This window comes from Choloepus didactylus, chromosome 10 (genome assembly GCF_015220235.1).
Source record: "Choloepus didactylus isolate mChoDid1 chromosome 10, mChoDid1.pri, whole genome shotgun sequence".
Classification (NCBI taxonomy): Eukaryota; Metazoa; Chordata; class Mammalia; order Pilosa; family Megalonychidae; genus Choloepus; species Choloepus didactylus.
In genome coordinates, this window is record NC_051316.1 from 10,242,448 (window position 1) to 10,256,401 (window position 13,954).

General features: G+C 45.1%; 1 protein-coding gene across 4 annotated transcripts in view; it reads right to left on the reverse strand.

The window, feature by feature from the left end:
• FAM120A (family with sequence similarity 120A) overlaps positions 1-13,954 on the reverse strand; it is a 127,836-nt gene that overhangs the window by 42,484 nt on the left and 71,398 nt on the right. For all 4 annotated transcript variants that reach the window (XM_037798601.1, XM_037798600.1, XM_037798602.1 and 1 more), the window contains exons 7-9: positions 13,492-13,763; positions 4,332-4,419; positions 2,198-2,425 (exon numbers count right to left, since the gene is read on the reverse strand). In XM_037798601.1, the coding sequence (XP_037654529.1) occupies positions 2,198-2,425; positions 4,332-4,419; positions 13,492-13,763 (588 nt within the window). The remainder of the gene's footprint in view (positions 1-2,197; positions 2,426-4,331; positions 4,420-13,491; positions 13,764-13,954) is intronic.

Below are 13,954 nucleotides of genomic sequence, written 5' to 3' on the forward strand. Positions count from 1 at the left end.
CAAATTTTGTTTATTGAGCAAGATGGTCATGGAATAAAATTTATATTTTTCAATGACCTACATGAAATCCAAGGAACTGGGTATCTTGAAAACAAAATGGTCAAATTTTCTTTGCCCTCTTCCCTAAAAAAATGATCACATATTAAAAATAGCCTGCCTAAGAGAACTCTTAAAATGTTGTTTCATTTCCACAGGTAGCAGGTACACGGGGACAGCAGGCCCGGCATGGCCAGCCCCGGGGGTGCAAAAGGACAGGGGTCCCGTCTGTCCACGGTCTGCTGCCAGCACAGCAAGGCTTTCACTCTGGCTCAAGAACACTGCCACCGAGAGACAAATGGCCAGCTGTGGCCTTCTGCAACTGCGACTGCTGCAAAGTTCTGCGGTCACTTGTCCAGGGTGTTTTATGGTATCGAGGTATATTTCTAGGAATTTCATTTATGTACCTTGATAACATGAAAGGACATTTGTGATCTTCAATGTCTATTAAATTTATTGATTTAGACCCTAATGACATACCTAATGTTTACGCTAACAGATCATTCATTCTGCCACCAAAGTACTCTCCTGTTTGTTGCTATTAATAAGTTATAACACTCATGCAGGGGACAGTGAGGGTCAGTGTTACACGCCGTGACAACTCTGTGCAGCACCACGAGGCTCCCTCTCACTGCAAGCATCTCCGCCTGGGCAACTTAATACCCGAGGCTCACAGGAAACAGTAACTATGCTTTATCATCTAAACTTTCCTCTAACACATTGGAAAAAACTCTTACTCTGAAGACAGTCATGTTTACTTTTCTCGATGGCAGGCATTACGTCAATATTTGCTTCTGAAATTCGTGAGTACTGAAGAAGCCTAGCAGGACAGCGCTCTATCACTCGACCGTCCCTGCAACAGATGCACCCGTGTGTCCACGGCACAGAACTGACCACTCTAACACAGCAAGTCAGTCCGGGGGACCCTGTATCGGAAACAGCCCGGCCGGAGAGTCTGCAGCCTCCCTAGACGTTATTTTGAAAGACGTCCTCCCAAAACTTTGGTCCCTTTAAACTTAGCAAAATCTTTTTCCCGCAACAGTAATTTGTCACTTACCCTTTATAATTTATGTTGAACCTGAAAAATAAAATGCTTATCTTACAACCATAATCTGAAAAGGGATGCTACACATGCATACCCACATCAAATAATATAAGAACCTGGAGGCAATTACAATTAAAGGAATAAATTAGAGGAGCTGAGTAAATAGGACTGGTTGAAACAGTTTCATTTCCTTTAGTTTACAGAAATAAGCACTGTCTACATCAGTCCATTAACACCTGAAGAAGTCCACCTGGGGAGAATTGTGAGTTAGGAGCACCTTTTACATTTGCTGACTCCGTTTTACAAAACACAGGTGGACTGCAGAAAATCAAGAGGAAAAAGGTCTGATTATATGTGACGGCACAGATACTGATGAAAAGTGCTGAGACACAGTCCTGATAAACCAATTCTGCAGATGTCGGTCATCAAGGTCATCTCAAAAGTTATGAGTCTGTGATGATAATGCCAACATAAAGGCCACAAATCATTGAGGAAATTCAGATACAGACACTGGTATTCAAGACACCAAGACTCAGAAACAAGTCCTGCCACACTCCGGGTGTTTGTAAGCGTGCGTCTGGTAGAGCATCACAGAGGGCTGTCATGACACTGTGCAGAAAGGTCACTGCATTTTCTGACTATGCACATGTCACAGTATCCTGTACTCCATTTTTTGCCATTAAACACTACAAAAATTGCACTCAATGAGGTAGATGAGCAAGTCAAAATACATTTTAGTACTACTAGCCACTCAAAAGGGGAGACATTATTTTCTAAAGAGAAATCATAAACAAATCAGATATTGTAAAAACTAATATCAGAATTAAAACTGACATGATGGTACAAGTATGATGTAAGAAATTTTGAAATTGGAAGTAAAAAGAATAAAATTATTTAATGAGAAATTTCAAAAATATTTTATACTAAGTGAAGGGAGAAGTGAGACTTTTCACAAGTTATTTTTTTAAATTGTATTTACAAGTATAAATTCTCATCCTTTGCTCATGTTTAGAAAGAGGAAAATGAACTGTGTTCAAAGAGTTCAGGAGGACAGAGACATGTCCTGAGACAGAGGCCCCCAAGGAGCGCAGGCCCAGCTGGCCACCCAGACGATACCTTGGTAAGGATGTGGAAGATGTAGGGGTACATGAGCCCCTTCTTGTGCCTGTGCTCTGCCACTCTCAGCACCTCGGGCGCAACCGGGGGCAGCGGGGGTGTGGTGATATCCATGTGGCTCCGGGTGGGCATGGACAGGAGGCAGGGGATTGGCTGCGCTGCGGCCACCTGGCTTCCTCTTCCTTCCGCCACCTGGCTCCCGGAAGAGGCAGTGGACGAACCTTCTGCCTGCGGCACCAAGGGCAAGAAGGAGGGAACGAGAGTTTATTTCGCATACTCTCCCACTCCCACTCCCAGTAGGAAGGATGAGAGCCCTGCTGCCTGGAGGGGACAGACCACCCTCAGGACAGCAGGGAGGGTGCCCCAAGCCCCCTCTCACCTGACAAGCGGAGGTGGGCCCTGGCTGAGGGCCTTGCCCATGGGAACCATTTTTCAAAGAACCCTGGCAGCAGCGTGCTGGCTGGAGCCTGTGTCCTCCCACCGGCTCCCTGCCCTCCCCGGGGGTGGCCCACCAGCCCTGCAGACCCTGCAGACCCTGCCTTCAGCTGGGTGCCTGCAGGCCTCAGCCTCGGGTTCTGTGAGGGACACAGGCCCCGGGGAGGCTGTCTTCCCCCTCTGGCCTCCAGCCTAGGGTGAAAGCCCCTCTTGGCTTTGTCGCTGGTAGCCTCCCTCTCCAGTCTGTCTTTCAACACCTGTGCAACAGAGTCCTCTGCTCTATGGGCCGAGAATGGTGTCTGTTTTCCTCCTCAGGTGCTGGCTAGTACCAGGTAGGTATCATTCTTCTCCACAGTTGGGAAAATTAAAGCTCAGAGATGTCATGTAATTTGTGATTTAAATCAAGGCCTGATCAATCTTGCTCTTAACCATGTATGCAAATAAACAGAAAACCTAAATTCAAGTATTCTCTCTAGTTATAATAAAGCCACAAATTAATACATGTGTGGGGAACTGTTTAACAAATCTTAAAGCAAAAAACAAAACTAACCTCATAAAAAATGGTACAAATCTATATGTACTCTCACAGAAAGATGCGCATGATATATTGTTAGCGAAAACTACCCATTCATTTAACAATCAAGCACCCAAATGTTGAATGTATGTATATATAAATAGGAAAGAGTTCTAACTCTAAATTATAAACATAGTGATTGCTTACTGTGAGACAGTGGGACTGAGAAAAGAGGAAGAAGGGGGACTTTTAGTCTATTCTTTATAAACTTTAGCATAGTGCAAATTGGTTATCAAGAGGAGTACTTATTTTCACGATAACTTTTTTTTCTCTCTGAAAATAAATGTTGGGAATAAATGCTTACTGCTTGATTTAGTGCTATCCTAAAGACATATACATTTTGTTTCAAAACAAAATGCATTCTTTATAATGGTATGTAAATAGGTGCTTAATTTTATCTTGTAAAACATTAAAGTGCCAAAATTAGTCTTAAGAAGAAGAATTCCTGGATAATTCACTAATGTTCTCTATACTCTCTCTTCCACAAGAATGAGGACATAAAGCAAGTGTGAAAATGCGTTGGAAGGCCCTTTGCAAATAACTCATATCCACAAAGCATTTTTGCTGCTCATTTTCATGATAAGTTTTGAAAAGAATTTTTGATATTCAGGTCAACCTTGTATACAAATAAACCTTCCACCAAACCTGCTCCTTATTAGTGGTCAAGTGTAAGAGACACAGCTCTGCAAATTAAAAAGACAGTTCTGGAGAACAGTATTAATGGGAAGAAATGGAGGGAGGGCGGATCTATCTTATTTTCATTTTTAATATGTACACCCCAGATCTTTCTCACTTAATCCTCACAAAGTTCCTACAAGAAACAAATGAGGTCTCAGAGAGGTTTTAGGTACCCTGGCGGAGATGAGGCAGCCAGCAAACAGACGCGGATTCTGACCAGGCTCTCCCCTCCCCCACGTTAAAAGAAGGGCCAGTTGTGGCATCACAACCCGGATGAAACAAGAAGAGAAAGGAGGTCCTCAACTCTCGTCCCCTTTGTAAATTTCTGTATTGGTGACAACATGCCTTAGAAAAGAGAATTTTTTTAAGCATGTAGTACTGGTGACTGATTTGAAGAACTGTAACTGAGTATTACTACTAAAGGGAAGGGAGGCACGGCCCCGCTACCTTTGTTTGGTCTCCTGGGTCTCCACGTGCTTGAGGCTCCGAGTGGCTTCCTGTCTTCTCCCAGCCAATTTTGTTCCCACTGATATGGCTGAATACAAAATGAAGACGATTACTGTTGACATCTTTCCCAAACTCACGGGAAAAGTGTCCTGAACTGCATCGCAGACTCACAACAATAACACATCCAGCTTTACCAATTTCCCCACCTCCTCCAAAAACCGTCTCCAGCCTTAGTCCCACCGTGAGACCATGCTCCTCCCACTTCAGCCGGGTGGGAAGGACCACTTCCTACAGACAAGAGAGCACCCAGAGCCTAGCTTGTAAGTCACCAGGCAACAACGAGAACGCCTGCGAGTTGCTTACACCAGGATGCCTGAGAGACACACAGAGGCCCTCGTTTGAGGAACGTCCAAGCATAAAGGGAAACAAGATGGAGAACATGTCACTCAATCAACAGTTATGAGGCAGTAGATTCAATGCTACCTGGATCCACTCTTACACGTAGCTAATCAGGAAACGAGAGGTGTGGTGAGCCGAGGGACAGTCACCATGGGGCCTCCGGACTGCTCATGGAAAGGGGACATGGAGGCCTAGGCTGAGGATGACTCAACCGAAACACCAGACAGGCGGGGGCAGTGCATCCCAGGCACAGGAGACGGAGCCAACGTCCTTGGTTCAGGGAGCAGACGCTTCACTGGAACATATTTAAGGTTGGCTTTATTTAGCCAAGTAGTAAAACACAGGGTGGGGGGAAATGATGGGGAAGATTACAGGGTACCTCAAGTGCAGGGATGAGGTATTTAAATTGGCAGTTTTAAACTGTAGGGCGTGACCCATTCATAGGCTGGGGAAAAATTAGTGGGCCCCAGTCAGCATTTTTTAAACAGTGAAACGGAAGAGACCAGAACGTGGTGAATGTGTTATGAGCAAGTGTCACTTCATGAAGTTGTCACAAGGTAAAATGAACAGTTTATTCTGGGCCCAGGTGAAGCTGTGGGAACCACGACCCTGTAAGGAGCAGAGAATCCTGAGGCGCCGCGGCAGGGCAGACAAAGCTGCCGTGGAGACAGATGGACAGTATGGGAGGATGGCTGGGTGGCTCCCAGCCCTGCCCCGTGCCCCCGACACTTTCACCTGTCCTGCCTTCCTAACCGACTCCAACGACAGGAGAGCGCCTTCCAGGACCCATGCATTCTTCTGTTCTCTAAACTACCTCCTTTTCGCTCCTCCACCAAGAATCCTGTCTCAGGCCATGCCATGTGGGTGGGAGCCTCTGGGAGCCTCCAGGCAGGGGTGCCTGAGACACCTGCCACGTGGAAAGGGAGGGGTTCAGCGGCCTTGGGATCTGGCACTCAGGGCCCTGAGATTGTGGGGAGCTCAGGAAAGCCCCACGTCCGCTTCTCGGGTCGAGCATGGCCTGCACTGTCCGGGAGAAGGGGAGCACCGGAAGCCCAGGAGCCTCCACCATGAGTGCGGGGCCTAAGACTGGACCAACCCCTTCAGGCTAGAAGCAAAGAGAATGGCAGCTATAGAAGGTGAGCGCTTCGAGAAGCTGTGGATTGGTTCAGGAGACAACCCTGGGGAGTTGATTTTTTATGGCGCCTACACTGACCAGGATAGGAATCGGCAAACCTGCTGTTCTTGTTGCACACATACCCAATGCAAATATTCCAAGAAACAGAGTGCTAACAGTTGGCAGCTCTGACGTTTTCTAAAATATGGTATACAGAGAGCTGCTTACGTACATTTCCTTGAAAAGGCCGGTGACACTGATTCAGTGACATTTTATAACTCATCACTTGGATACTCTAAAAGTTTCATAAAGAGATACATCTACTACTCACAATTCTTAACCATTTAAATAAAATATATCCACAAAAAAATACCAAAGTCCTAAGTGTGTGGCTTCATGAATTTCCAAACAAACTGAACACACCCATATACCCAGCAATGGCACTGAAGCCCGAGACGAGCGCCCCTTTCTGAGCTCCAGGACTTCCTTCCTTGAGGGTGACAGCTACGCCAACTTCCAACAGCAAACGTGGGTGACCCTGGGTCTTGAACATCCTACACATGGATTCCCACAATCTGTAACCTTTTCCAGACCTCTGGTTTTGCTCAGCACTGGGCTTGTGAGATTCTGCAACCTGATGGCATATTGGCGCGACTTCAAGCTCACTCTGCCACTGAGTGACCACACGGCAATCTGTTTCCCTATTCCACCGCACAGGCTCAGGGCCATTACCAGCAGGGCTGCTGAGGACAACTGCGTAAATGCCGTTTGGTCAACACCTGCGCACTTCTGTGGGCATGCTGGCATGGCACGCCGGTGTTCAGCCTGAGCAGACACCGTCAAGCTGCTTTCTAAGGCAGCCCGTACCATGCACAAGTGTCCCAGATGTGCCACATCCTTGCGAAACTTAGTCTCTTTTGCTGTGTTAAGCCAGCCATTTTGGAGAGCACGTGGTGGTGTCTCAGCACGGCTTAAGTCTGCAATTATCTGATAATAACGAAGAAGAGCCCCTCTTCATACATGCGCTCGCCATCTGGCTATCTTCTTGAGTGGAGGGTCTGTTCAAACATTTTGTACATTTTCCTATCGGTCAGCCTTTCTCTGACAACTCAGAGGAGGTCATCCTGAGCTCTGGATATGAGTGCTCTGTGTGAACATGTGGTAGAAACACCTCCATATTCTGCTGGCTTAACGTGACCCCTTGCCTCTCAGGTCTTGGTTCCAGCATGGCTTCAGCACAGCCTTCCCTGATCAGCCCTCGCCCCCACCCCGCCACTCTCAGGACTGCTTCCTTCAGAGCATTTATCACAACTTTAGTTAACTACACTGTTTAATCTGTTCTCTGTTTTCACAGCTAAACTAAAAACTCCATGAAGATAAAAATTGCTAGTCACCGTCACTGTGTATCCTACATCAACCACAGAGTCTGGCAGGGGGACAGATGCTCAACTGCTGAATGCAGAAATAAACTATGCACTCACAGCTAAAAGTATTCAGCAACGCTGGTATAAGTCTCACCTATCTTTGATACGAAAAAGTACAACAAAGGTTCTCAAATTGTTACATGTAAAACTCACCTGGAATGCTTGTTAAATAAGCAGATCCCCAAGCACAGCATCCCTAAAGATTTGATTCAGCATCTCTGGGGCAGATCAGAATTACTAGACAAGCACTCCAGGACATGGTGACAAAGAAAGACCATAATTTCAGGGAAAGCTTCAATAAAGGATAGCTTACCTCTGCATTAAAAGTGAAAATCTGAGGCACCATTACTTGTTCTATTTAGGATCACTTAGAAAAAAATACTGAAGAACCTCTATTTATAAATATTAGTTTTATTCTATATAGATCATCAAATTAAAAATACTGTCATAATCTAGATACTCACGTGACTTTCTAGCAATTATACTTTAATATCTAAAATTCTGTCTGAGAAGCAGACAATATCTTGAAAAGAGCCAATTAAAAACATGTCCAGTATATTTCAATAGGATAAACTATGTTACTCTACAACTTAAAACAAAAAACCCGAATATGACAAATGCCTTGCTTTGAAGGACAGATGGATATTCTGAGATTTCAGAATACTTCTATATACAATTATGCTTCATTTTTCACAACCGATTGTACCTGAAAGAACAATTTAAGCAAATCAGGCGCGTCACTGACCTACAAATGTTGAGGAGTGCCCGCCTCAGCCGGGGCACAGGGAAGGGGATGCACAGGAGCCGGCACTGTCAGTAGATAATGTGCCGTCACACTGAATTCTCATCCACAGCCTATGGCACACGCCTTCCCGTCTCAGAGATGACAGAACCCAGGCTGGGGGAGAAGGGCGCCAATCACCATCATGAGAAAACAACTGGATACAAAGCCAAAGCCACGATTCCACACTAACAGCCGCCTTCTGTTACAGGAAAGACCTAGTCTCAGGGTGGGTTTTGCACATATGCTTAAAGAATGCCACAAGCGATCAACAGGAAGACATTCTCAGAAATCGGTCATCGTGATATGGGATAAACGCAGCACTGCACACCACAGGGCACCAACGCTTGTCCATCTAACCACGATGTTCCCTTCTCCACACTTCTCTAGCCAGCGAGGGCGATGCCAGCAGGGACACGGGGCAGGGTCCGCTCACCCTGAGTGACTAAAGGCCAACGTACAGTTCAGAGGAAAGCAAGAGCAGAGCCAAAGACATCAGAGTGGAAGAGCTAGGCTGCAAAGGAGCATAAAAGAGGATCCACGGCAGAAATAACATGTGCGTAAAGACACACACACAAACTAAGTGGAACCCAATTCTCAACAAGCATGTGTCAAGTTTTCATACTGTCTATTCCACAAATAAACAGGGCTGAGAAAAAAAACAACTGGGAGGCTTCGACGTCAACATAAGAAATAAGGACATGAATTAACGGTGGTACAGTGGAATGGAGGGGAAGGGCTCAGTGTAAGGCAGATCCTCACCCAACAAGGAAGCACTCACCGAGTTCTAAGGGATGAGCACTGAGCCAGGAACCCCAGGACTACTGAAACAAAATTACATGAGTTCCCCGACAAGGGACGTTGCTGTTTAGCATGGCAAGATTTAAGCATATAAACATGCTGGGGGGTACATTCTCCTTATCCCCTAAATTAAGCCAATGCCACACATTCAGTTTCTTTTGTACAATGGGCGGGCATTAAAAAAGTCAGAAACAGAGAAAGCGCTTGGTTTGTGATACTACAGCATGTGCTGCTTCCACAAGCTCTCGGTGACCCCTTGCTTCGGCTGGAGGAGCGGGTACCGGAGCAGACCCTGCAGATGCTGCAGACTTGTCTGGCCATGGGGTTGTCCCCAGAAGGACTGGGCATGGGGTTCAGACGCACACACCTAGGACTCACACCTGCTGTGATAAGGGCAACAGAAGACGTCTCGACGGGTCAGCAGATGCTGGGACACATACAGATCCTGTCTCTGTGAAGGCGTGTGTCAACTTTTTGTCAACACATAAAAGTAATTCAGAATTGTTTTTATCAGAGGATAGAAAAAAATTGCAACTCATTGAAAAGTCAAAATATCAATGTAAAAATATCTGGTGCAAAAGCATAACAATATGAAAGAAAAAACCACAGCTGTACCTAAACCATTCACTCAGCTTCTAGCCTCTCCGTGATTCAGTACCCTAGGAGAAGAGCAATACGCAATTCTCTTTTGTGACTCTCGAGGTTTTTATTGGAAACGGAATCTGACAAGGATTCAAAGTGAAAGAAAAACATCAATAACCCCTTAAAGGAAAAAAAGAAGTATTAGGAGCTTTTTTTTTCTGGGATACCAGATCAAGGGAAACTGAATGAAATTCTTTAGCTATTTTACATTAAAAATCAAATCAATGTCTCAGTTTTTTTTTTTTTTTTTAATTGCACCAAGGATTTCTGAATAATAGTGACATATATGGAGTTTACTCTCAGCTCACTTAATCCACAAAACAACAAAGCTCTCACACACATTTGAGTGCACTGGGGTTTAGCAAGCTTTAGATGACACAACTACAAATGGCAACCCCAAACTAGAAAGAATAACCAAGAGACTTCTTAAGAACTGGTCGTGACACCGCCGGTTCTTGGTGCTCGTGAGGGAAGCCCGCGGTGCCATGGTGCCGCTCCCTGCCTCACTGTCTGGCTCGTCTCGCATTGTCCAGACGTGGTCCCGCAGGGCCACATGCTGCCGTCACAAACCAGTCGGGGGAGAGGCTGCGAAGTACTCAACGGATGCCACCTAGCACTACACCTTGAAATAAATAATAAATATTGAAAGACACCATTACATTGGGCTTTCCTTCCCAAGCAAAATATGTATATAAACATATAAGAAAACGAAACAAATCTATCACAAATAAAGTCACGGTGTGAGAAAAAGTAAGTTTCCTTATCTCCGCACAGGACTTTTAAAACTATCAGTATTGACGTGCAGAAACACTGAAGCAATATTAAGTATTTATGTACATATATACACTTAGAGGTACAAATAATACATTCCTGTTTTACTTTATTACTTATTTAAAAAGAAAGAAAATGGAAACAGGCAAGCTGCAGTCCTCAAGATAAGACCTCACTATTGTAAATACTGTGGCATATTTTAAAAATTTTAAGCAACGTCTTTGTTTTTCCTCTTACTGGCCTATGTCAGATCTTTGCAATTCCATTTTGTTTAAATTAAGAATTACAGTTGAATCCTTGTGGAGATGTTTATCATATTACTTTCATGGACTCATTTGGGCTTTTAGAATTTGAATCAAACTTGAGGTCGCTGATGTGATGTTTTCAGTTCCTTGTTTTGTATCTTTTTTTCTGGTTACAGTCTCAATACAAAGTTAGAGAATTCAACAAATAGAAAACATAATACAGAAAAGCCTTCATGATCCCACCTCTGAAGAGAGAGCTCTTTTCAGAAGACTGATAGAATAAAATTCAAGCTCTACACCGCGGCCAATCTATCCCCGCGTGTGTACTACTCTCCGGCAGGCCCACGACCCTCCGCCAAATCAGCCTCCTTTGCCCTCCCAGACTCCCCAGGTCTTGGTGCCATGAGGCCATGGCACAGCTCTCGCCTCTCTGGAAAGGCCCTTCCTGACGCTGCACCTAAAGAGCTTCCCCTGCGGTGCCTCCCCCACAGTTCATGCCTCCTGCGTGCTCCGTCACAGACCCTTCCACAGAACGCTGTCGCCCGGCTCACCTCCACGTTTACTGGAAGACAGTAAGCGCCCAGACGGTTCTTGGCTGACTGGACAGGTAAGTCCAGGGATTCCAATTTGAGTCCAAACTAAAGGTAAACCAAATCCTGATTTATTACTCCCACTGAATATTTTTTTTTAACTACCAAAACAATCTCTTCTGCTCTGCATAGCCTCAGGCTGCACGTAACACACCACCTACAACTCCCTCAACACGCTGGACCCTCTTTGGGAAATTCTGAACACCATCCCTTTTCAGCACCCTGCCACATACATAAACCAAAGTTGTACACTGGACCTGCTAGGCCAAGGGTGCCCATCATCAAGGATTTGACCCAGAACTGTACTAACTGATGAAATGGAGGCCTTCAAGCACAAGCACCCTTACCTCCCCTTTCTTCCTTCATCTCTGTTTTAACACGTCTGACTCTTATTTATTACAAGCATGGAGGCAGATTTAAGGAAGCTCAGCCGTTAACTCACGCAACATGAACCCTCCCTCTGGAATCTGGGTGGTGTGTGCCCTCTACTCCATGACGCCTCACACCACAGTGAGTGCAAACCATAGGTGCTGCCCCTACGCTGAGGAGCACAGATTTCAGTGGCAGAAGTCAGACATGCTGCCAGGAAACGCGATAAACATAGCAGGCAGAGGGTAAAGACAGTAAATGCCCCAGGAGCTCAGAGGTGGAATAGACGGCTACAAACAAGGAAAAGCCCTTGGAGAGCCAACACTGATCACAACCCTTACAAACCAGTAAGGGCTGCATATACAGAACAGAGAAATTATTCCCAAGCATCTTATTCCAAGTTCAACTTCCAGCCTAATGAGGACACCTGCCAAACGTAATGGGCAACTCGCCTTCTCCCGAATTCCTAAGGAAGAGAACATACTCAACTCAGATGTTCCATGTCACCGCCAAATATCCCCAGACGGGCTCTTCTACCTGATTTCTATACTTCTGTCAGTAGCACATAATTCTCTGAGTCATAAAGTATACTCCTTTTGTTTTTTGTCTAATGTCTAGCTATGCCTCAGAGTCCAGAAAGAATAGTTCGTATTAGGATGAACCAATATTGAACAGATACTCTAATCTTGCTGACATGAGTCAATTTTTAAAAGGAAACTCACAGTGCCTCGAATTCTAGCTTGGAAGGACTTCTAACACATCTATGGGTGATTCTCAAACTTCAGTGTGCTGAAGATTCACTTGGGCGCTGATTCAAAATGCAGGTCTCTGGGGTCAACCTAGAGATTCTGATTCAGTAGGTCTTAAATATATATACAAATATATATCTGTGCTAGAAGATTAATTTAAAATTTTGAATGCTAAATCACAACTTTTTACTTCATTTTAGAATTTTAGGATTGCACGCACAGCAAACAAACATTTATGCGTTGTTAAGCTTTTCTACAAACAATATGTGGTAATAAAATTCTCCGTAACTGCCACCCTGAGGTAAGTACACAATATTTTCCATTTACGAATAAAGAAACAGAGACAAAAGAGGTGAAATAACTCGCCTCAGGTAACAACACCTAATACTAAGGCTGGAAACCAAGTCTCTCATACCTCTTATGCTAAAAATCAATGTCAGATTAACTTGTTAGCTACACTTAAAACTAGAGTTCAAACTAAGGAAAACACGATCCAGATTTAAAGGGAATCTGTTTGAATCAGGGAAGAGGTATATATACATTTAAGATCTCCTTGATCAGATTCTAAATGTGTATTTGTGAATTCATTAATTAAGGGACCCAGGTTGTTTAAACACTTCTCTGTAGGAAGAATTCCAGCCTGGGTCTAGGATAGCTTTCTATAATTTTGCCTGGACAGTGTTATTTTAAGAATGGTCATCAGTTATTGACTTGGGATTTGAACTGCTGAATTTGGGAGGAGAGGGAATTTGGAGTTCCCCTGATCTAAGCGCCAAGACATGAAAATCCGAAGATTTCTAAACTAACGCCATACCTTTTTCGGGTGAGTGGGTGGGTGGGGTAGCGGTGGGGGGGAAATCATACCCCAAAAGAGAATAAGGGTCAGAGACACCAAATCAAATCAAGTGTATCACACATTTTGGTCGTCACACAAATCAATTATTCCAAAACTCCTTCCCAGAAAAGGAGTAGCCCCAGTTTCCACAGCTCTGAGCTATGGGGCTGGGATAGCACAAATTTTAAATCCTGGAAACCTTACAAAACTGTGCCCTGAGGAAAAACTTATACTTCCTTTCCTCAACATCCAAGTAGCCCCAGTCCAAATACAGGACAACCACCATGAAATATCTGCAACCCAATGTGTCCGTGAGCAAAACGCTCTGCCCGCAAGGCCGGCCAGCAGATCAGCTCCCGAAGGGGCCGGAGGACGGTAAAGCAAGCCTACACCCGCCTGACATATTTGGGAAGGGTTCAACCACTTTGCATGCTACTCACTTTGTAGCTCCTCCACTGCCTTCATCATTGTCCGAAGAGGACGACGTAGAAGAACCAGGAAAGTAAGCTGAGTCCACGTGATTGGGGCTGCCACTTGGAGCCGGGTTGATCGGAGAGGACCGTTCATACAACGGAGTGTGCTTTCCTTCGTGAGGAATGTTGCTGTAGCTGTTCTGCTCAGTCAAATTCTTTCCACTTTCCAAAGCGAGAGCTGGCTCAGGGAGGCCGTACGGGTATGGCCCCTGGCCCGGAGCACCCCCTGGGCCTGGCACCTGTGGGGTAGAAGGAAAGGCACTCATTACCGCATACAGGGACCCCAGGTTTCAATCAGTTACTTCCCTTCCTCGGTTTACGGTTAATTCCACAAGTACTGGAATCTGTTTCACATGGCCATTCAAGACAGCAAGACATTATTCCAGCACTCGTTAAAACGTGACATATACGTAGCCTGAAAGATCACCGT